This window comes from Zingiber officinale, chromosome 4A (assembly GCF_018446385.1).
Source record: "Zingiber officinale cultivar Zhangliang chromosome 4A, Zo_v1.1, whole genome shotgun sequence".
NCBI lineage: Eukaryota > Viridiplantae > Streptophyta > Magnoliopsida > Zingiberales > Zingiberaceae > Zingiber > Zingiber officinale.
Window position 1 is genome coordinate 156,808,988 of NC_055992.1, and position 25,337 is coordinate 156,834,324.

Consider the following 25,337-nt stretch of genomic DNA (forward strand, 5'->3'; position numbering starts at 1 on the left):
CCGACGTTAAAATCGAGACGAGCCGGCCTATAAACCCTCCGGCGGAAGACCGTCGAGCTCGACGTTAAAATCGAGAGACGAGCCGACGCCTATAAACCCTCCGGCGGAAGACCGTGCTCAGGCGTTAAAGAGATGAGCCGGCGTCTATAAACCCTCCGAGCGGAAGACCGTCGAACTCCGACGTTAAATATCGAGAGACGTGCCGGCGTTTATAAACCTGCCGAGCGGAAGGTTGTCAGGCGCTAACGGTAAAATTCGACGTTAAAAGGCGAGCAACCGGAGTCTATAAATCCTCCGGACGGATAACTTTCTGCAAGGTCCTGCTCGGTTGTAAAGGCCGACCTCTGATCGGGCTTGCTGATAAGGCGAAAATAAAGGCAACATGTGGCCGAGCGGCTCCCTTATAAAATATACTTGGCGCAAGAAAATTAGGACCGAGGCAAAAGTTGAAGATTTGATGCTGGTCGAACAAACAAATGACAAAAGAAGAGGATTCTGCATGGATTCCAAGGGAGTACAAGGCACGGGCAAGACACCGCCGAACGGATGTGCATCCCTAAGCCTTGCCGAGCGGACTAATGCAGTGGCCGTTACTTAGTCTGATCGACAGTCCAGTCAGTCGGACTTCGCCTCCTTCGACTAGACTTGAGGGGGAGGCAAGTGATCCGACGGATAGAACAGGGGACCCCCATTTTGAGGGGTCAACGCCACGTGAAAGTCAAAGGTCCAGGTAGCCGATCGGACTCAGGAGAAAAGGGCAAGCCGATCGGTCTGCCAGTAAACATCTGATAGTAAAAGGCGCCCTGACAGGGATCGGGGTTCCGATGCTCAATGAAACAGTAAATAATGACCGAGCGGAAGGCCTAAGAGAAGGCAGGACGTAATGGGCGCGCCGCCCGGCCTGCGCAGGGAATTAAAGCCTTCCGGACGGCGCTCTTCGTCTAGCCGGCCGGATGGACGTCCTCGCCGGCGGTGGGTAAATAGGGACAGGAACATCTGCTGACAGTCGTCAAGTCGTATGGCTAAGCCATACTCCTAGTCTGACAACGGGGTGTCCTGTTGTCCCATCGAAGGCGCGATGGGACTGTTGCAGTATGGCGTCAGGTAAACACATCTGAGGTACGCGTACACGCCTCGGTGGGCGTGTAGAAGCTCTTTCACCGCTCTATATAAAGAGCCGCAGACTTCGCCGGAGGTACGCGTTCAAGGCCTTTGGAGCTACTTTTTCCACCATCTGCTTACCTGACTTAAGCGTCGGAGGGTCGCCGCCGGGAACCCCTTCCCGGCCCGACTTCTGTGCAGGTCCGCCGGAGCTTCGTACGACTAGCCGGAGGCCCACGTCATCGATTAGGAGAGCGCCACGTGCCCAGCGTCCGTTGAGTCAGCGTTCGGACAGGATCATGTTACATTGGCTAATTGACAGCAGAGGGAAAAAGAAGAAGAGGAAGGTAAGAAGGAAGATAAATATCTAGGGAGTGGATTAAATTATAAGAAGCATTCTATGTCAAAGTTCTGGTCCCCAATTGAAAAGGTATTGTTTCAGTATCGTGTTGTACTAATGCTCAATACAATGCCACACTTTAGCATGCATTGAATCATGTCGAGATAAATTTAGATGAGTTTTATTAATTTAGTATAATATCACTTAATATACTTATTTATAAAAATAAAGTTATAAGAATTAGATAATCAATTATCTTTTATTGTACTATATCCTACTAATACCCAACACATTTTGGCATATGCTAAAACATGTCAAGATGTATTTAAATAAATTTTTATTCATTATATCAATTAATAATTGATTAAGAATGATGTTACTCATTTTTACTATAATGTGTGTTAAGATCAATTTATATCAATTTACTACCATAATCTTAATTTTTTTTACATGAAAAAAAAATTATAAAAGAAAATAATCAATTGAATTAAAATTTTGATAAAACAAATTATAAAAAGTAACAATCATTAAATAAATTTTAGCGCATATCATAGCATAATAAGGCATGTTGAATGCTGGAGCAACATAATACTCATGGACATAATTAGTACAATTAGCATAGGTGGTACACAACAATTACTTGAGTCAGTCAGTATCAGGTTTTAAGATAATTTACTAAACCCTATGGTATGAAATTTTAAATCATGTTTTGATAGTGACCCGTCTACCAATACAAACAACCATGCCTTCTAAAGTTTATTAGTGGTTTGTATCATGTTACAAAATAAACCAGCTTTATCTAAGTTAATCACCATCCCATCGATATTGGTTTAAAGAGGGGAAAGATGCAACTAAGGATTAAGATCTAATTATAAAAGTAGCACAAATAGAATTATATATACAAGCAATGGTAGAGTCAGCCTGGGTGATCTACCCGAGTTGTGGGCCACGAACACAGACACTATCACCCTGAGCTGCCTTCCTCTTTCTCTCACGTTTTTCCTTTCTCCCGCCATAAATCTGAGCTTGTCTCCTTCTCGACGCGGGCCCCTGAGCCAAAGCCCAGGTAGGCGTTAACGTGGATGCGCCCTTGTGTATAAGGATATGATTTCAAAATTATCATTATGTCACTACCCCTTTGTGTGGACTGAAGAAGAGTATCTTGTTGATACGTGTCTTGCTTCTAGCATAGGAAACTAGTGAGAATATGATTAACCCTTCTCTCTCCTTGTTGGCATCCCTATCTCCAACTCACGAGGATATTAAATTTCAAATATTAGGTTTCTTTTCTTTATCAGCCAAGGGAATCTAGTACTAGGTGACGTTATGATCTAGTAATCTCCCAAGAGGCATTTATATTGGAAGATATAACACTATGGATAGGAGATTATAACCATTCTGTCACCGTCATTTTCCTGTGGAGGTAAGAAGACAGGTTATGCATCCTTTTGCCTAATACTCCAAGTCCTCATTCCTCTTTAGATCTTGTGACCAGCAAACAAGTTGCTTTGTATTTGAATCTTATATTGGTGTCCCAGCATGCCAATAGAAAGGCTCTCCAAGGTTCAAAAATTTTTGTTTCAATACTAGTATTGTTATTAGCCACGAAGATATTCTATCAGCATCAAATGTGCCACAACTCGGCAAGATTCAGCTCATGCAATCTAGTTTTGGGGTTAAATAAGTAGATTTAGGATTAAATTTAGACCTAATTGACTTCAACCTAGGCCTAATCACATCTCCAATGAATGGAATTAGAACTAAGTGGTTTATAAGCTCAATTATGGTTCAATTTAGGTAGTACTAGAGTCTAAATCAAATTAAATTGAGTTATTATATGGGTATACAAGCTAACCAGATTATTTACTGTAGATATATATTATATAATAAACCTATTAATTAATACAAATTAAAATAGGGATTCTCAAACTCCTTGTTTAGTTGCATGATGATCATCGATTTTTGACCTTCAATACTAATCATCTGTTAGTTAAAGCCCTAGAGCCAATCATTTGATGATTGTATGGACTCATTGTATCATATTCTTGTATATTAATAAAGGCATTTGTTTGGTTATTATACTTATTTATATTAGTGCCAGATAAAATAAGTATAGTAACGTCCTAGAGTAGAAGGTTCATACCTATATCAATCGATTAGTTGAATCGATAGTGAGATGATATAGGGAACACTACTCTAAATCATTCCTAGTCGAGTATTAACATTCAGGGACAATGTTAATGCAATAAGACTAACATGTAGGTCAGCTCGATGACTTGATCTCACAAGTCATGGATATAGAGATATCAAGCTGACACATGGGTATACATTGGAGAATGTATACTGAATGACCCGCCATGAGAAAGTATCATGGATCGTTATATGAGTGTCATATACTTTCTCATGTGGCTATTAGTATGACTATTAGTCCTTAGACCTGAAGTCACCATGGATCACTACATGGAGTTATGTTTTGTTTCGTCAAACGTCACCCGTAATGGGTGGACTATAAAGGCGATTCGGGTATGTAACAAATTACGCAGAGGATGTGAGTGATGTAGATGGGATCTATCCTCCCATATGACGGAGCGACATCAATATTCTTGATAGAGTTAGACCACGAAGTGCGTGGTCACGCCCAAATGAGTCGACATTAGATGTTGAGCTCGTTTGGTCGAGTGAGTCTACTTGGAGTTCAAGATTTAGATTGATTAGAGGATGACACGGTCTATGCCTCATATTGATCAATCTAGATGTCTAGGATAGAAGGACAATGACATATTTTGTGAGGAGTCACAATTGGTAGTCACAAGGTGATGTCGGATCTCGACATTCTTGTAACTTGGGTAGTAATGATGTGTTGCTAGATACCGCTCATTACTTATGCTCCTAGATGGGTTTAGGCATTGCTAATGTTACAAGAACCTATAGGTCACACACTAAGGACAATTAGATGGAGATTTGGTTCATATGATGAACTAAGAGGATTAGATTCATTTGATGAATCATATTGGATTAAAAGTAATCCAAATTGGGCTAATTGAGTTGGACTCAAGTTGATTCATGTATTCAATGAGTCTAATTTAGATTATGACTCATTAAATCAACTTAATTTAATGAATTAGATTCATTATATTAAGTTGGCTTGAATCATATGGTTGGATTAGATCAACCATGAGAGAGATTTGATCAAGTTTGACTTGATTTGAGAGGAAGAGAAAAAGTCATGTTTGACTTGACTTTTTGCCACATCACTAGTGAGTTGGCAAGATGTGGACCAATAGGATTGCTCCACATCATCAATGTGTGCCACCTCATGGAGGTTACAAGCCTTCATAGCATTTAATGTGGTCGGCCCACATTAAATGAGGAGATTACACTTGTTGCCATGTCATTTAGTGAGGTGGCAAGATGTGGACCAATAGTGTTGATCCACATCATCCTAGAGTGCCACCTCATGGGGGTTACAACTCTTAATGGTCTCCACATTAATTGGAATTAATGTGAGGGTTACACCTCCTAGAGTGGCCGGCCACTTGATGGCTAAGGGGTTTTTGAATTTCCTCTCATTGATTGATTTTTCATTCACTCTTCTTCTCCCTTGGGGTGCTCTCTCTTCTCCTTTCCCCATTCCTTGGCCGAACACTCCATTGGTGCTAGCACACCTTGTGTTTTGGTCATCTCCTTCTACTTGTGTCCATGTGGATACATATAGAGGTTGTCTACTTTGACAACTAGAGATCCGGCGACATCTTGGACAAGCGGGAACGCGAAGGGCTTCGCTACAAGGGTAATGATCTTAACTTTAGTGTAGATCTAAAGTTTTTTACAAACTCGTACAAGAAAAAGGTTTTTCGAAAAATTTTGTTTACGAATCTTTGCACGAGATCCATGGCTTTGGGTGACTCGGGGTTTCCGCGACGCGAAAAAGTGATTTTCGCGGCCCGACGAACCCAACATCATCTCTATATGATCTTCAAAAACCAATTGAACTAACCCGCTTGCCACACTAGAAATCTCACAAAGTATTTTGTGTGCATCTCAGCTCTAGCTCTTTGTCACAAACCTTCATCTGATGCCCTATTGTTCACCTTTGTCTTTTCTTTGCCCATCCTTTGGCCCAACATGTAATTGATTTCACTTGACATCGGCCAAGATAAACACTTGTACCACCAATACTGTTTGTATGAATAGTGCATCCAAAACAAGCAATATTCTTAATGTTGACCTAGTTTCACTTATGTACATGACCAAAATAATATCTTTCACTATTGACAGATGATGAGAACGAGATAAAAAAAAACCATGACACTGCTTAGCTTGTCAATTTGTTTAACGACTCAACATGGGAGCTTCAAAGATAATGTTTGTGGACTCCAACGAGGTCCTTGCTGAAGAAACAATGCATGAACTTAGGCAAGCTAAAAATGTTATTTCACATGTATTCATACCAATATGTAATTTAACTATTACCATAGCAAGAGACGATATTGCAAAACACAAGTCAAATAAGATGAACTAAACTAGAAAATGGGTTGACCTATTTTGGAAAAAGTTGGACATGGACTTCGCTTCAATTGTTGCAGATGATATGATTAGGCGCAATTCAGGTCGCCGTCGTTGGATCTGGCAATAATGAGATGGTTATCTTTATTGCACAATCAGAAAGCAACATGAAATTGGATGATAACATGTGTTCACTGAGAGCTACCTTTTTCAAGAGGCCTAATAACATATCAGTTGATATAGATCTCTCATGAGCTTCATCTACCATGATGACACTAAACAAAGGAAAAGTGACAAACAAATGGAAATTGAAAGTAGCTATTAATGTCATTATCATCAAACAATGAGATGGGTAGGAAAATAGCTAAATTAATATAGGTATAAACACTTCATGTTGGAGTAAACGGGCATGTATGGCTGAACTAGAAGAAGATTCCTAAGGAGCCACACCTATAGTTTCGTGAGAATCCCTGAAAGAGCAAGAAAGTTAAACCCAAGGGCATACCTATACTTAGTTAATAGTGGATCATCCATCATTTCTCTAATCAGTACCCCATCAGTGAGAAACTTTATCATAGTCACACCCTATTCATAATGAAAACTTATTAAATTATTTAGTTGAGAAAGAGAATAGATGCAAGCACCATTGGTCAAATATGCCATCCACAAAAAAATCTAACTGGTCTTACAGGATTTGTCTGGTCTTCAAACCGAATGGTATATCCAACCTCTTCTCCAATTTTGACACCCATCTCTTCAGCAACTCGTGATGCAACTGACTATTCAGAAAATGGTATGCATATAATTAAATAAAATACCATAGAGCAAGACAATTCAGATGGTTACATTTTTTTACTTCTTTTTAACACTTTGGTATTAGGAATGAATTTAACTTGAATAATTGTGAGTAGCAATGTTTGATGATATATAGGTAATTAAACATTATCTACAACATTTGAAGCTGTAACCTAAAGCTATACAGTTTGAGTCAAGGAAAAACAGATGTGGCTAAAGTAGATTGCATTATATGTTGCAGCCATGTAATTACCTATTGTAACATGTAAGTAAGAACATTCATGTAGACTGTAGAAGAGACAAGGAAGAGTAATGCACAGAATGATAGAACATAAGAACATTGACAACCAAATGAAAGACTTGACACAATAGAGAGCTTGAGTTCTGAGGCTGTAAACCAGTTGGTTGTTGAAAATTAGACCAAGTAGTTGTTGCCTTAATTCACTGTATAATCTATGGTCAAAAACTCCCCTTGTCTTTCAAGGCTATATTTGAAGACAAGTTTGCAAAAAATATAAATCATAATAAGAACATACATGAAAATATATTTTATAATGATAGGGCATGCAATATTTATGAGCATACAAGAACAAATTGTGAGTGAGAATTAATTAGAAACAGTTGAATGAATCATATTCATCCATTAAAGACTATATTCATAGTAACAAGCAAATCTTTTAAATCATTTTAAGTATGTCGTGTACAATCGTTTTGGTCTCTCTATACAGTCTACCTTTACGCTTCAAATCTAAATGATTCAAGTTGTCTATCTGCAGACTCTATCAAACATGTTCATGCAATGTTAACCTATGTTCTCACATTATAGCATTTAGAACCTACTACACTCACTGTTCTCAGCCTATCAAAGCACAATATTGAACTATTGATGAGCATGAAATATATAACTCGCATTTTTGCTACAATGTTGTGCATGACTACAAAGCAATTATCATGCAATGTGGTGTGCATATAAGAAAATTTGAAAACACAAAAATAGCTGCAACCAACTCAACACCTTGAAGGTTATTAAATAGAGGCTAGATAATTGGAAGTATTAATTTATAAGTTAAAAAGAACTACAAAATAAAAAATCACCTGTACAGCCAATCGTCTAGGTTGAGTGCAAGCAATTACTCGACCACCTTCAGCCCAGCCTGCCTCTTTAAGATACTGAAGAAATGAACAAAATACAAGAAATTAAAATATATCAGCAAAACCGGAAAAGGAAATGCTAGGACAGGGAGACTAAGATACTGAGACTATAATATTTAGAAGTCATCTACTATAAATGCATGCCTGATCACAATCACAAGAATCAAACTATTGTAAGCTATTAATTTTGTAGACATGGATGACTGTTCAATTCTGAGCTAGAATTCAAAAAAAAAAAAGGAAAAAAAAATAAAGACAGCTCTAGTTATCAATTAGAATTAGTTACGCAAGTTGATATTCTATCTTGGGTCTTCAGACCATTCACCAAGAATAATTTCACTACTAAAAGACCCAAGAAAAAGTGAATATCATCTAAGGTATGTTTTTTCTAGTGCAAAAAATGACTCCCCTTTCATATCAAGTAGAAATAAGCCCAAAGTAGATTGCAAAAGGTAACGTAATTATATTAAACAAACCCAGAATACATTATCTCTACCCTTAATGGAAGGACAAATCTTTGTCATCGGATGTTAGTTAATACAGCATAAATTCTATCTACAAAGATGGATTGCAAAAGATAGGATATTGTTGATGTTGTTAAAAGTTGATATGCTAGCAGCTGAAAAAAAGCCATCTTTTACGGCTGGCACCAGTGGCAGATTAAAATGCAAAGAGCTGAAGTACGGAAGCTTTTAGAGATTAGCAGATTCTTAATCTCAAAAAGGATTGGATTACATAAAGATTAACTCTTTTCTCTGGGTCAACTTCTAAAAGAAGGAAAAAGATATGACGAGTCACAAGAAGACGAAGAAAAGGGAATCAAAAATGAGATTTGAAGAGACATTGGCAATTTGGTTTTCTTTTCTTTTATTTTTATTTTGAACTATCACTCGTCAAAGCCTGATCCACGAATGTGTAATATTGAAAAAGAAAAAAAGTTCAAATTAAAACCTGGGGAATCTGAGTAGTCTTCCCGCTCCCGGTCTCGCCGACGATGATGGTGGTGGCGTGATTCTCCACCAAGTAAAGAATGGCATCGCGGTACTTGAACACGGGCAGTCTCTGCCGCTGCCGTTCCAAGCTCGAATGCCCGAATCTATGCGATCCAAAAACCCCGCACAGCATTAGGGTTTATACAAAGAGCTCACCGAGAGGCAGGGGGAATGGAAGGGAGAAGGAAGAGGAGAGTACCCGGACGACGAGGAGGGAGCCGGAGAAGAGAGGAAGAGAACACCGCCCTCTTCATCGTCGATGAGGCTTGCTCGGGGCCGCGCCGAACCGGGTCGCCAGAACTGAGCCATTTGCAGCCCCGAGTGCACGAGGAATAACGGCGGGCGAACTCATATTTATAGGCCAACGATAAATAACAAGGAGGAAAAGAGAAAAAAAAAATGCTCCTTATTATTATTTTTGTTTTTTTTAATATCAAAATAATTTCCTATCCTATTATTTATCCAAAAATATTCCTTATTTTTGTTTTTTTTATTGTCATAAAAAATATATAAACTAATATTGAATGCATATCTAAAACATAATAAAATATTATATAATTCCTTACGAACTTGATTGACATAAACCCATCTAATATATAAAAAATATTTATTTTATAATTATTACACTGTAAAAATGCAAATAATATTTTAGACTGGATTGTTAAAGGTGTGTAATGCGTTAAATATTTTAGTCCATTTTTTATTCAGATATATTTAAATATAATTTTTTTATAGTTCGTATTTTCCTGGTAGAGTCATCTAAATACACTTGATCTCTAAATTTTGTAATTTTAAATTTTTTCTAAAATTTTATGTGTATTTCTAAATAATAAAAACTACGTTTTTTAATATTTTACATATCAGCAAACTTCATCACTACTGTTTTATTATTTCATCTATTTCTTGATTACAAATTAGATAATTTTTATAATCTCATTTAATTTATGAAGAGAATATAAAATATTCATTCTTATTTATTTGATCATCAATCTTAATCTTATATTATTATGATCATATATATTTTTATCAATTTACTATGTACTAATATTTTAATGTATAATATCGTTTCGAATCAATAGTCAATTTGAATTATACTTGATTTTAGAGAGATGGTGTGGGCATGGTTAGCCGTAACATAAAAATTAGATTTTTTTTTTTTTGCAAATGAAATGTCAATTCAAGCTTATCAAACCTAGTGAGGTACTCATGTTTATTGTTGAACAAAAGAGGTTAAGGATCGAAAAAGTATGTAAAACAATGTTGATAATGGATTTTTTTTTTACATCGAAATTATTAATAATTATTTTAGTACATGAAACTTTCTACATCAAACAAACCAATCTATTACTTTTTCACATGAGATGTACACTTTGCCACAAGAGCTAAAGGCATGGTACTAGTTTAAGCATGAATTGATATTGGTAGAAATTTAAGATCTTGGAAGAACAAGAACAAAAGTCCTGTGCAAGAAGCCATCAGAATCTTAAACAGAGCATATGAAGATATGAAGTCCAAATACACTAAATAGATTTAATTTTATTCAGACAAAAGTTGTAATGCCAATCTTAGTAGAGCATGTTTAAAGCAACAAAAATAATTTAAGAACCGCTTCAAGTCTTGAGAACTACTTTTGAATAGCAGCTAACAAGGAGGCAACCAGATGTAATGACCCGGTGACTACAATAAGACCAGGATGATCTTTTGATCTTGATTTGAGCAACTGATCTGCATGCTTAATTGAATCGATTATCGATGTACTTTTGCAGGTAGCCAACATCATTTTCTTGCAATTTGGCTCCTTTTCGCTCTTATCATCGTCAATAATACCTATGTCCACAAAGTCCATCCCCAAATCCTTTGAAGTCTTGACCCAAACATCTTTCAAAACTGAAGCCGAAACCATGCGGGATTTTCCCCCAGCTATCTTCACCTCAGTCAACACAACCAGCTCAGGTCTTCCAGCTGCAATGTCCAGAGGAATGGCAAAGTGTCAGAAGAAACAGGAGAGGAGCCCGTACCAAACTTAAACTATAGTAACACTCCATGGTTTATAGTAAAAAATATAATTATATTATTGCTTATGATCTGTTTTTATTGTTTGTTAATTTCACATGAATAAATATGACATTATTTGTATACTTATTATCAATAATTAGAATCATTGTTGTAATCTCATATATAAAATAATTTTATTATACTTTGATCATTTTTTCCTTCTATTTCAAATTCACTGATGCTTCTAATCCAATACCAATCAATACTTAGATTTTTTTTTTTACTGTATGATTTGAATTCTGATACTGATTTTGACGACTATGATATTAAGATCCTACCGCTTTTACATGCTTAAAGATTAGGCAATACCAGTGCTATGCTTAAGTAAATTAGACACAGGTTTCCCAGTGCCTTGTTATCATCCAAGTTGGAACATAAAAAGATAAAAAAATAAAAAAGAGCTTAAGCACACAATACTCTATAACTATATTTTCTACCTATTCCCTATAACATAATTAAAAAGAGTCAGGTAAAATTAACAATATGGTATTGTATAGAGTTAAATAAAACAGAACAATTCGAAGCAACCACTTCCAAGAATAATTGGCGCTCAGGATTTGTTGTGTGCCCATTTGATGTCTTTTATTACATTTGAAATAAATTTGCCAATAGTGAAGCCTATGAAGGGCCAAAGTAGTGAGAAGATATGTACTCGACATTAATAGGCAAGCAACGGCACCTCTGAATTTTTGATGTAGACTTGTTAATGAGGAATATTTTACTTAATAAAAATATTTACTTTAAACAGATTTATGGTTACACCTCTACTTTAAACAGGTTTATGATTTAAAAATCTAAATAATAGTGGTGATATATCCTTACAGTTCAATGCGGAGAAACAGAGCACATATATCCATTGCAAAATAGTTGAGACTCACACAACTGGAGGTTAAAAGCATGGTTAAAAATCTCATACGTATCAAGCTACACAATAGAAAATGTATGGTTTTGGTAAATTATTGAAATCTATTGTTGATTGACATGAGTAAAAATCTCTCATGTGTTGTCCATGCCAATCGTGTCAATAAGTATCATACCATGTCAACACAAAACAGGCTTGGAATGTATGCATGTGTCAAAATGAATTCAAGTAATGTCTTATTTTTTCTAAAATTCTAACTCAATTTATTATCTAATTCTGACAGTAAACAAGCTAAATGCATTAAGATTATAAAAGAAAATCTTATATGAATGCATCATAACTCATATTGAAGAAAACAATAAGTAAAAGAGCATTTTTAATGCAAGCATCTAATTAATATAGTTTTAATTAAAGTCAAAAATCCAAGTGAAATTGATTAAATGAGTAAAACTCATTTAAATTAATCTCAATATGTTTTAAGACATACCAAAGTGTGTCAAATATTGGTACACAATATTTTATATTATTGCTTTAAAATTTTAATTCAAATGACCTTTTAATTGGCGTTGACATCAATATGCTTTAAAATTAATCTCAATATGTTGACCTTTTAATTAACTACTGCAATCAATCTATCCTAGAAGAAAGTATCGAAGAGCCTTTACATTTGAGAAGAGCATTAACTTTACCTGAGAGAAGTTGTTTAGCAAATGATAAGTGGTCTTTGTCACTGGCCATTGCCACCAAAAATGCCAATGTTCCATGTGGATGTGCCATCTTTATCACCTCCACTAAACCTTTAGCAGAAGCTTCAGTATGCGCTAAAATATATGTTCAAGGTTTCAGTGTCTATCAATTACTAAGGAAAAGAAAATAAATCATCAAAATATTCTCCTACCTCCATCAATTAGTATGTTGACGTCGGACAATCCAATTCGCAAAATTTCCCTTTGTGTAAGAAATTGGCTTCTCCCATTCAATCTAGTTTTCTCCAAACCAACTCGAATGGACTTATCAGAGATCACCCATCCTTACGTTTTCAAGATTATAAGCTCAGTGACTAATACACAATCGGAAATGATAAGACCAAAAACAAAAAATAACAGCATTGTCCTTATGACAATATTAACTTGTTCAAGGGGAATGATTACATCAGCCTTAATGCCAATAACAGAGCAATTATATAGATGAACATCAGTATGATAAAGATATATGAATTCTGATATTAATATCATAAGCTGGGTAAATACTTTGCCAAAAGATAAATAGGATTTAGGTAATAGAAAACTAAACATCAATACAAAATTCAAATTCCAATTTCCAATAGTAATGAATATTTGCATCTAAGAGAATGGCTCCATATATATAGAACATCAATTCGTCAACAAAATTCACAAAGACTAATCACCCACTTTCAGCAGTTGACTCCAAATATTTCTTCCTCTTACGTAGTTGCAAGTTGTAATTTGTTAATTGGTAGAACTCTATTTTGCATTTATCCACTTTGATGAATCAATCTTAAATTTTCACCAAGTAAATTTGATGTGTGCTTTTTTAACCATGATGATGGCTAAAACTACAAAGTTTCAAAGATCTTTAACAATGAGGTATTGGCTACCACCACTTGAGGGGAAAGTCAAGGTAAACACTGATGCCGATCTTAGACCCCAATTTGGTCCAAAAGAAATTGGAGGCATCATAAGGAATGTTACAGGTAACTGTGTCGCGGGATTCATGGCTTCAACGAGACCAACATTTAAGCTTGATGTGTAACTGGCATGAATCCACAAAGTATCAGGCTTGTCATGAGATGCAGACCTCAGGAAGGTATGGGTAGAAACAGACTCAAAATTATTGGTGGCGATAATAGGACATGTGTAGGAAAGGCTGATACTAAATTGATGCCATATAAAAATAGACCCATCAAATCACATAAAAAAAAATTGGAATGGAATATTTAAAGAGGATCAATATCTCCCATATAGAGAAAATAGCTCCTACTAAGGAAAAGTCTCATTTAGTTAATTGAAAATAGAATTCTCATTAACCAAAAGCTATAGATTCAATATCAACCAAATTAGAAAAGAAACCCCCCTAATTAGGAAACACAATAATTCCGTACCTGAGTACAAGGGTGAAAAGTTATGAAATATTTACCATTTCAAAGAAAAATAAGCACCGCTAATTCAGACAAACACAGGAGTAGTGGATTTGTAAATGAAAGCTCTTGCTAAGAGTATTGAGCGAATAGTAGTTACCTACAGTAATTAGGTACAGTACAAAAAAGGGTAGTGGGTGGTGATAGCTCAGACATTAGCACAAGAGGAACAGAAAAGTAATAAGAAACATCCTGAAGAAAGGTAACAATCAAATCAAAACAATAACGGGAGACGGGAAGTAGAAGTGATATTCCTTCTTAATTTAAGAATATCCAGCCAAGAAAGACACCAAACAGAGTTAGAACTTAGCTAATCACAACACGGCCTAGTCACAAAGCATGAAGAAAAGACAACCAAAAACTCATGTAGTACAAGGAAAAAAACCACAATAGGGCACATGCAGAAGAGGAAAATCTAACAATCAGAGTGGATGTGGAATCAGATTCATGAGAAAGCAAGTGGTAATAACAACATCAATCCAAAGATGCCTAGGATCGTGTATAAAAACATCCTAGATTCCTAGGACAAGCAGCATTAAAGAAATGATGGTTTCTGCATTCAGCAACCTCAGTTTGTTACTTTGTTGGGATATAGGAGCACAAGAATCTAAGGAATACCCATGGCAATGTCGAAAGGTAGTAAAAGTAGACTATGCATTATAAGACATATAGCATTAAGCCATTAACAGAATGTAAAATTTTGATCTCAATATATATTGCGTAAGTTATTCAAGAGAAAACTTTGAACACATTAAGGACATCAATTCAACTTTTAGGGAGATGAAACCAAATCATACAAGAATAATCATCAAGCAATGTAATAAATTGCTTAAAACCACATGTCACATAAACTGGAGAAAATGAAAGAGCAGGAAGACTGTTTATTTTTACACAAAAATAGAGATACTATGATGTGTGCTTAACTCACAAGCCTTGTAACGAAAACCAGTGGAATACACTCTAAAGATGTACAAAATTACACAGGCTTAAGGGTCAAGTGACCCAAGAGACAATGCCACTAATAAGGTATAATAGATTCAGCAAAAATAGGTCTGTGAGTAGATCACCAAAAAACAAAGCACTGAGTAGGCATAAAGTATATCACACATAGTAGATATCACCATTGTTGTCTTTGTGCACAAATTTTGATATATTGAGTAGTGGAAAATGCCACAGAAAATCTGACATTTGTTATGTGTACCAATAGAAAGCAAACTAACAATAAACTGGACACATAAAAAAAATTTATCAGCAATTGAAAAAGATGAATCCATAAAATTATATCACAATTAGGGTGTGTTTGGTTAGATAACCTTGGTTATCCATTCAAGGTTATCAACAAAAACCCTGTTTGATTTAGGTAATTGATGATTCCCGAGTAATGTTCCATGCCCGACACGTCAGCAAAAAGGGCATGCAACCAGAAATCGGAAAACCTCGGAAAACTGAGGTTTTTCTTGATTCCAGGGTTAACAAATTTTTTTAACCCAAAATACCCTCGGATAAGAGAAAAATGTGACAAAAAAGAAAAGCATAAAGAAAAAACAGAAAAATATAAAAAATAAAATTTTAAATTTTAAAAATTTAAAAAAAACATAAAAAATAATAAAAATAAAAAATTGTAAAAAACTTAAAAAATAGAAAAACATTAAAAAAATAGAAAAAAAACATAAAAATGAGAAAAAAATAAAAAAATGTAAAAAAAATAAAAACGTAAAAAAAATTTTAAAAAAAATTAAAAAGTAAAAAATAATTAAAAAATGTTAAAAAACATAAAAAATAGAAAATAGAAAAAATGTAAAAAAAACATAAAATAAAAAAAAACATAAAAAAGTTTAAAAATAAAAAAAAATGTAAAAAACATAAAAAATTAAAAAAAATGTAAAAAAATAAAAAATAATTAAAAAATAATAAAAACTTTTAAAAAAAAGTAAAAAAAACTTTAAAAAATAAAAAAATCAAAAAAACAAACAAAATATAAAATATATATATATATATATATAAATAAAGAAAAATGTGAAAAAGAAAAAGTAAAAAACGTAGAGTTAAGTATAGTTGGTTTTGTAACTGAGGGTAATATAGTAAAATATTAAACTAGGTTATTCAGTAAAACCTTCAAACAAACAAGTTGTTGTTGCATTACCTAGATTGAACCAAACAATATTTGGTTATGTTTTATTCCCCATAACCTTGGTTATGTGATTACTTGATAATCACATAACCAAGGTTATACATGATAACTTGAACCAAACGCACCCTTAGGGTTATGAGAGCCATCAGCAATGGAAACAGAAGGCATACGTAAAGGCCTGGTAGACAAGAAAATAGAAGTGAATTAAAAATTTTGGATATTAGGAGTGCTATAACTTTATATAGAATTCAGTGGATGAAAGGTCTGTGAAACCAACACTATAAATGGTGATTCGTGTTGCAGGCAATTTTTGCATTTTCTTTTAAGCTGTGAGAATGTTCTTGGAAGGGCTAACCAACTTGTCAAACAGAGAAATTGCTTTTCTCGTAACTTATAAACTCTAAAATTTTCATGTTCATGGGCAAAGCATTCTTAAGAGAATAAAAAATTTCCCTAATGAGATTCCATGTGATTAATAAGCTAAGTACATCAATGCAGTTCAAGCACTTGATAAGAAACATTATTATTTAGAGGGAAGTCTTGGAGGAGTCTTCAAGATAATGGTATTTCCCTAGTGCCAAAGAACAAAGTTGCAACTGTTGATGAACTGTTGTTCAACTTTAAGATTGTGGTTTACAGTTTCAAATCGAAAGGATAAAAGATAGATTCAATCAAAAAAAGATCAACTCACAGGCAAAGAAAGAAAGAGAGACTAGGTTAGGAGAGCAAGGATGAGGGTTTTGAACTTAAGGCATCCCTAAGTCTAGGTATAAGAGAATGAAACCTCTAGGAGGTACAATGGTGAGAGGAGAAGTGGGCAAAAGAAGATAGAAAGGAAGGGGCTAGTGAGGTAGTCATTTAGGTACTGTACCAAATACACTGTAGCTGCAGCACCACCATGGTACCAAGGGGCGACATAGCAGCAGTGATCCTGCCAGTAATGTGCGAATCACTCTAATATAAGTTGAAAAGATAAAATAAAGCATTCAATCAAAGTTTGGTGCCATGGTGCCAGACTATTTGACAAAGAAAGAGCTGAAAAGTCATTTGAGTAATTCCAAAAGACAGATAATTTACACGAATTAATATAGACAGAAAAAAAATATATTGGGAGTGGGAGGATTTTTTTTTCCCAACGTATGCCCTCTTTCAAATAAAGGAATCCTTAATTTTCATAGGCTCACACAGAAACTTCCTAGTATTAGAATAACTTAAGATATCAAATCAAGGAATTGTTCTAGCTCCGAGCCTCCGAGGAAGACTCCATGAAAATATAAGGTTGTATGTTATTTCTCTCAGTTAAATATTCATATAAGAAAAAAATAAAGTAATTAACAAAATGAAAAAAAACAATGGCAGTTAAAAACAACCACTGTACTGTTTGGAAAAGAAAACCATGAACCAAAAAAACGATACCTTGATCACGAAGGCTTAAAGCTGTACACACGGCTGAGATAGCATTCTGAAGTTGATGAATACCAAGCAAGTGGAGTTTTACATTAGACAATGTGATGGACTGCACAGTAAATAAAAAACTTTCAGCTATTTTATAATGGATTATCAATTACAATTCGGAATGTTTTTCTAAAAAAAACAAGTACACAAAACCAAAAAACCTATTGATTCATACTGATTGTAAGTTATGCATTTGGATTTGTATGTCACAAGTCTGATAAGGGATTTCATCCTTTCCCATTGTCAAGCACTTCGATGTTTTCTGTATGCCAGGATCACATGTTGATATGACCTTGGATTTCATTAAGGATGCCTTATGACGAATAATCTCTTCAATATGTGATTCAAAGGGCCCACCAATTACAACCTGAGATATCCACGGATATTTTACAACAAACAGCATAATTCAAATGAGTAATTGAACTTATATAAGAAAAATTAAAAGTTTCAATTTTGATTATTATCTTAATAAATTAACAGAAAATTAGCAAAATGCATGATTGGTCAATCTTTGGAGACATCTGGAACAAGATAATCTACATTTAAATGACATTTCTGATTACATTTTGAAAGACTTCTGTAAAAATAGGAATGATTTTAACAGGAAAATAATGTCAACCAGATTTATTTGATTAATGAATTAGAATTAAAAATGGTGACAGCAACATGGGTAGTGTTTTAGAATGAATAGAATAATTTTATCTATTTTAGAGAAGGAAAAAAGGTGTATGACAGTTGATAGGTTAACCAAATTCAAGCGAAAAATACAAATATGGCTCACTCAAATCTTTCTTTATAGCTCTACTATAGAATTTGGTGATGGAAATATTGCATTGTTTAATCAATGAGTAAACTACTAACGGTGCATATAGACTCGTGATAAAAACCAGAATTTAAATGTAACTACAAAATTGTGATTAAATCCACTAAACCAATAATCAAATTAATCTAATACCCTCTAACACTCCAATTCAAGCTGAAGCATTAATGTTTACATAAACTAGCAAACCTTTCAAAAGCAAAACATAACCTAGATATGACAATAATAAAATGAGAAACAAACTACTAGCAAAACAATGGAAACTATTGACGGAGCACACAAGAAGCAGGGCCACGAGTAGAGGCTAATAGTGGCAGTTCTCGTGTCTATTTGACACGTCATCATTTGTAGACTGTCTGATCAAGTCATGAGACTAGTGGTGGTGGTGATCATCTCTGCATGAGACAAGATTATTGGCAAGTTGTCAATTTACAAGAAGGCTAGTACTAGCAATGCTCACGCCTTCTAATGCTCTTTGATCTTGAAGGACGGATGAAGAAAAGAATGAATTGCACAAGAGTCAAGACACATTCCTTTGTTTACTTGCATAAAATTAAAGAAGGATTCCAAATCCGTTTGAGGATCAACTTTAATCTATTTTTCACCTCCCAAAATTGGCGGAAAGAACTTTCCTAATTTCCTCTTGTGACAAATTCAATGACCCAATAGTTCTCGTGCCAAATCCAGCGACTAACTGCTCAGAGCAACAGCCCAGTGAGTTTGCCTCCATCAAGCCAATAGCTTAGCGAGCTCGTGGCTTGGTCGTCATGAGTTTCTCCTCCTTTTCCCCTCTTCTCCAATTTCTTTCCTCTTCCCCTCTTTCTCTTATTCTTTGCTTTCCTTTTCTATTGCTTTTTCACCCTTAACCTTTTCCCTCCTCTATCCGCCCTCTTGAGTAAAAAGAGCCTAAAAGTCCTTGTAACTAGCAAAGGCTAGTACTCGCTTTCCTCAAATGTCTTGGCAACTAGTAGAAGAAAGCATCAAAGAATCAGGCTGGCAAGGCTAGTTCGTAAGGTCTCTTAGACAAATATGGCAAGCAAGTGGAGCCTATCCTCTAGGAGAAACATGAGGATATTGCTGATAAGTGCAAGTTCTTATGCTAGAATAAGAAGAATTAGGCAGTTGTTGATGTCATGCCCTGCACAAGCTAAACCCACCAAGAGGTAAGCTTCACTAATTGTGCATGCAATGCAAACAAATTATAAGACAATAACTATTCAAATTAAATGTATACCTTCATGTTCTCTTTCCATGTTTCTTCCTCTCATATTATTTGTACCTATATTCAGTGGCAATTTTCAAATTGTTGCAAATAACTAGAATTATAATGGACTTCTTCACTAGCTTTGCCAGGATATTGTTGTGGTATATCCATCATTTCTATATATCAATCATGGATTCTCAATCCTTAACATTGTGCAACCTTCCCAGTACATTGGTTAATCTTCTAATCCAAAGGCATCTTAATTTTTATTTTATTTTTCTAATTCTGAAATCTACTTTCCCGTTTCTGTGCAACCTGTAATTGGATCGTATAATTCATGTATGCGCTGCAAGATAATACTAATTCTCTCAGCTTGATCTAGCATATTAGTCAATGAACTGAAACCTTCAGATTTAGCTCTGTCCAAAGTCTTCGCAATGGTTCCGTCAAACAGATCAAGTGTCCTGTTTTCTCTTTTAAAAAAAAATTGACCCTTCATGTTTTGCACAAAGAATAAATGATCCAAAATGAGTACTCTACAACCATCTAATCATTATATCCCAAATCCAATCAAATCAAAACCCAAACCCAATAAGGACTTAATCATTTCCTCTGTTTACCTATCGTATAAGAGACATTAAAGAATTCATTCGTGATATTTTTTTTGACATTTTTCATCCCTGAATTTCAAGTAGAACGAACTTTCCTTCCTTCCTCGTCGTCAAGCCTGTGAATGCTCGAATCTCTCCCATGGCGCTGCATCGTCGCGAGGTAGCTTGCGGCCACGAGAGAGGCAACTCACGGTCGCAAGGCGACTGTGAACTCGCAGAAGTCCACTGTCTTTTTTCCCTTTCCCTCTCCTTTTCTTCTTCTTGCCCTTCTTTTCCTTTCCTTTTCCCTAGTGACTTTTTTCCACTTTGGATTCCTTCTTTCTTAAATCGACACCTCGAAGTAAACAAAGCATAAGAACAACCAAGAAGCTCATGTAGAGATGCCTGCAAGGAATAAGGATGCAGGTGTGCAAAAACAAAGGTAACTAGACCATGCACAACAAGATAAATTTGATGTAGTGTTGACTCAATAGCGAGCACGTGTTATAGAGAGAAGAGGCTAGCAAATGGGGCTACACAAGGCAAAGAAAGATATAGGAGTGAAAGGATCAACAGATGAGGGGTAGACCTATGGGAATACCTCTTTAAGAAAATCTAACCTTAACAAGAAGGCTATGATACCACTACTGAATTTGGGAAAAGGAAAATGTAGACACATGTTATAAAATTACCAATGTGAAATCAAACCCATTAGACCAATAACCCTACAAATCTCATACCTCTAGCATCTATCAAAAAGCTACAAGATAAAAATTAACTAAAAACAAGGCACATTTAGGTTGAATTATATTCACACTAGAGGTTAAAGTTTGTGAAGTGATATAGAACCACACATAGAAACTATTTAAAAACTTAAAGGATTTCTATGTAAAGAATAAAGAAAATTACACAACTGGACACCCACTCTTGATGATTCCTGACTTGGCCAATGCTATGCTTTGTAATGATCCACCTAATGCAGCCAAGTGTTCCTCGCCTATGGATGTTATGACTGCAGTAGCTAGTTCAGTACTGCATACAACATTTGTAGCGTCTCTAGCTCCCCCAAGGCCTGCCTGACCATAGATAAGGACAATACGATCATACTAGTGTACTGAAACAAAAATAAAATATGAAATGTAAGAATATATGTTAATCATAAGGTACAAAATGTTAGTCGAAAAGGTGTCAAAGGCAAAAAATTACTTCGATGACAGCAATGTCAACCCTTTCTTTGGCAAACAGAAGAAACGATAGAGCAGTGAAGACCTACATAGACAATATAAATGACTGTCAAATGTCTTGAGCAGTAAAAAGTAGCATCTCCTAGTAAGAAAATACTAGCACTGCTAAAAATACTTAGAAGAAAAAAAATAAAATATCCATATACTATAAAACTGAAAAAGGAACAGATATATGTCTACATAATCAATCAGGATAAACATGCAAATCAAGTTATTGATTAAGAGCCAATAGCTTCATTGCTATACGGCTCACACTGACATCCATACGTGGGCTAAACCAATAAGTTCAACGTAGGTTCAATGTTGGAATCGAAATTAGAGTTCTACCGCAAACCATTTAATTATAAATAGCCACACAAATCATTTTAATATAAACTTGGGAAACAAATTTGGTTCAATCTGTATATTGTGATGTAACAGGACAGGTGTTAGAGCTTTCCTATTAAGCTATTCACAGAAATACAGAATTGATAAGATATTACCCAAAATTCTTGCTCTAAGTTTTGATGAACAAATACCTCAAAGTGGCTCAAAGCCTCATTTTCCTTTATTATTAATTGATCAAGGATTCCCTTTGCCTCTTGGAAAAGCTCCTGCAGTAATATTGCTGAAACAGGGTTCCCAGATTTTCCAACAGAAATGCGTTCCCGAACACTCAAAAGATGAGGACTGCATGCAAGGAAACATACCATTGTCGGATATAAAGCAATCAACTGATACATACTGATACACAGACATGCTTAGGTGCCTCGTAGTAGTTAGTCATATTTTCATTCCATTTTTAGGTGGTTGACCTGGCATTTTCAGTAATAAATGGACTTACAGTGCAGCAATTAACCAAACATTAAGCACCTAGTGTAGCAGCCAACTGAGTAACCTTCTTCCCGTAAAATATTGGATATAAAAGCTGAAGTGGATCCTTTTCCTTTGGTGCCAGCAATATGAACAACCTAAAAATGCCATCATGGTGAAACTAAGGTAGTATTCTGAGCTTAATTACAGATTTATCAAGCAAGAGGGGAGGCAAAAAAAACACAGTTATAAAAACCAGTGGAACCTTGATCAGTAGTCATTGTCCTGAACTAGAACGAAGAAATATAGAAAAGTCTCGGTTTCAAGACGAGGCGTCGCGCACCTTGAATTGTTTGTGAGGATCGCCAAGCCGTCCGAGCAGCCGCCTCATCCTCCCGAGATCGAACCCTTCATCGGTGTCCGTTCCTGCCCCTTGTGGAACACCGACCATCTCGTAGTTCTTCAGCCTCTCCATGTAATCGAGGAACTCGCGGAGGTCCGCGGCCTCCGACACGGCCTCCAACGACGCAGGCCGCCGTGACTCGCAGGTCTTCGACGACGACATCATCATCGTCGGATAACGAAAGCGAACGGGTGCAGCAGCAAAGCGCCGCAGCATCTTCGGATTCGGCGTGCTAAGGGCGGCGATCGAAAGGCGAGGCAGCGGCGAGGACATGGACCAGGACTCGATCGAGGCGTCGTCGATCTGGAAATGACGATTAGATCCGTATCGTTTTCAACCATTGGATTGTGCATCGGAAACAAAACGACGGTGGATCTTGCGATAAATTATTTTTACTTTCAGCGCCAACGATGAATGATGATCCCTACTGTTTAAAAAGTCACTTTTGCCCCCTACATAATGTAAGGCGCCAGTTTCTTAATAATCAAATTTGGTGGACCTAAGACTATGAAATTGTTAAGCCACCGTTATAAATGTTTGATTTATCCGAGTAGGAAATTTTTATGGTTGTCAATTAAAAAGAAAAATCGTTTTGTGCGGAGGCAATAGTGTAGTTTTTCAAATATTTAATATCGAGTTTAAAACTTAATAGATAAATTTCTTTTAATTGATGATTAATCTAAAATAATTGAATTGATAGATCATATGAAGGCTTCTTAATTTATTCTTGTGGCGAATGAACAATTTCTTAAATACTGGCTCATCTTGCGAGGCAATAGCCGCTCATCTTGAGAGGCCAATCTAATGCAACTAAAAAAACTTTTTTTTAATAAAAACAACCCAAAAAATAAAATAAAACAACACTCAATTATATTTTTTATAGTAGATTATTTTTAATATTTACTATTTAATTACAATTATTTAAAAATAATAACAGCTATTTAATCAGCAGCTAAATAGTTACTATATTACTCTGGTAATTATTAAATAATATTATAAAATAATTTTCACTAAATTTAAATAATTTTAATTAAATTGATATATAATTTTTATAAAAATATTTTTTTATTAAGTTAAAATAATATGAATAATTTATTTTAACAATAATAATAGTTAAATAAAATATATATATAATAAAATACAATTCATCGTGCACACATTGCAATTGTAATATAATGCATTAATACAAATAAATTAGTACCTCAGACTTATAAATTGGATTTGATAAAAGTATGTCAAACCCATGTAATAGTGCAACGTAAGGGTGACGCTCGAGAACTCAAGCAACAAGTCATTGGTGCAATCAGCCTCTAGAGTTTCGATATTTGACAATATACCAAAATCTATTCAATTTTGACCAAGGATTGATCTAAACAGGATTTGGTATTTGAAAGAGAGAAATCTAGTCGGAACCAGATAATTAGCAAGGAAAGTCATAACTGAATGTTAAGCAAATAAAAATCTTTGAGGAATGAACTCTAAGCAAGAAAAAATTCTAGGTGGAGATAACCCCGATGGTGAAAATTCTGGTGAGTGAAGGCAGACTCTAGTGAGTAAAATTAGATGATAAAAGCCCTGATAAGTGATGTTAGGCAGTAGAAAATCCTATGAGAGGTAACCCTAGGTAGTGAAGTCTTAGAAGAGGGAACTCTAAGCGAGAGAAAACACATTGGGGTAACCCTGGGTAGTGGTAAAGTTTAAGATGTAGTCTAAGCATAAAACCTAATAGGTCAAGTAGACTTACAGTAGTATGTTTTGATTTTAAAGAATTGACCCTTAGGTGGTAGACTTAGAGGAGGGACCTCTAAACAAAAGATAAATCTAGTAGCTAGAGTAGACTTACAAGATTAAAACTTAGGTTGCTTATTTGTTGTAGTAACTTGTCTTACAGGAATCTAGAGCTTAAAGTAAGACGGGGAGCAAATAGACGCAAACGGAAGGCAACTGAACACATGGTCGGGATTGGTCATGTCTAGGCGCCTTTGACTGGTCCAAACACCTAGACGTGTGACGAATTTGGATCAAATGAAGCTAGTTTAAGCGCCTAGGGCTAGTCTAAGCGCCTAGGGTTGGTTCGGGCTCCCGAAAACACTTTATAAAAGGAACTTCGATCAAAGCTTCAAATGCATCCATTCTTTATACTACTACCATCTCTCTGCACAGAAATCTACATTGCGAAGCTCTACTACTGGGGAAGCTCCAAGAAAAGTGCGCTGCGCTCAAGACTTCCAGATCAACCGTCATCTTTTGTTTGATTTGTTTTATATATGTGTTGAGTCTTTATATTATTTATGATTGTAAAACAAGCTGTAAGTGGTTTCTTCGTCTCTAGTAAGTTTTTAGAAAGGAGAAAAACTAGCGAGCGCCCTTCCAATCCTACACAAGTTACTATAATGGATTATCTTTCATAAAAAATTAATTTAATATCATATTTAATTTTAGCCAAAAAGTCGAGAAAAATATACTTTCTAATGTGGTTGATTCTGTCCGGAAACTGAGTCAGATGGATCGTGGGGTGAGGTGGATGGAATGTTGACCGGGCTAAGATGTCTCGGAGGGGGGTATGCTGAGATAACTTCTTTGTTGACCAAGTCGTCAAAAGTCCTTTGGTCAACGCTACCTGCAACCAACGACCGGGTCGCCCTGGTCTCTGGTGCCCCGAGGCTCGAGGCAGATCCAACGAATATATAAGTAACAGGCTAATAATATAATAATGAAATAAATGAGGGGCGCGTAC

General features: G+C 35.5%; 2 protein-coding genes across 3 annotated transcripts in view; both read right to left on the reverse strand.

The window, feature by feature from the left end:
• Positions 1 to 9,217, reverse strand: part of LOC121971839 (probable pre-mRNA-splicing factor ATP-dependent RNA helicase DEAH9) — a 54,469-nt gene extending 45,252 nt beyond the window's left edge. For both annotated transcript variants that reach the window (XM_042523304.1, XM_042523303.1), the window contains exons 1-7: positions 9,086 to 9,217; positions 8,846 to 8,990; positions 7,838 to 7,912; positions 6,637 to 6,726; positions 6,453 to 6,532; positions 6,153 to 6,222; positions 5,982 to 6,067 (exon numbers count right to left, since the gene is read on the reverse strand). In XM_042523304.1, coding sequence (XP_042379238.1) covers positions 5,982 to 6,067; positions 6,153 to 6,222; positions 6,453 to 6,532; positions 6,637 to 6,726; positions 7,838 to 7,912; positions 8,846 to 8,990; positions 9,086 to 9,195 — 656 coding nt within the window. In that variant the 5' untranslated portion in view covers positions 9,196 to 9,217. The remainder of the gene's footprint in view (positions 1 to 5,981; positions 6,068 to 6,152; positions 6,223 to 6,452; positions 6,533 to 6,636; positions 6,727 to 7,837; positions 7,913 to 8,845; positions 8,991 to 9,085) is intronic.
• A 1,174-nt stretch (positions 9,218 to 10,391) lies between these two features.
• Positions 10,392 to 22,899, reverse strand: LOC121971840 (dihydrofolate synthetase-like). The gene is made up of 10 exons (XM_042523305.1): positions 22,541 to 22,899; positions 22,258 to 22,355; positions 21,924 to 22,074; positions 21,368 to 21,430; positions 21,076 to 21,237; positions 17,723 to 17,914; positions 17,509 to 17,608; positions 12,702 to 12,833; positions 12,493 to 12,624; positions 10,392 to 10,848 (listed from the first exon to the last, which is right to left on the reverse strand). Exons 1-10 carry the CDS (start codon positions 22,871 to 22,873, stop codon positions 10,511 to 10,513), a joined length of 1,701 nt encoding a protein of 566 aa, XP_042379239.1. The 5' UTR covers positions 22,874 to 22,899; the 3' UTR covers positions 10,392 to 10,510.
• Between the last annotated feature and the right edge of the window lie 2,438 nt (positions 22,900 to 25,337).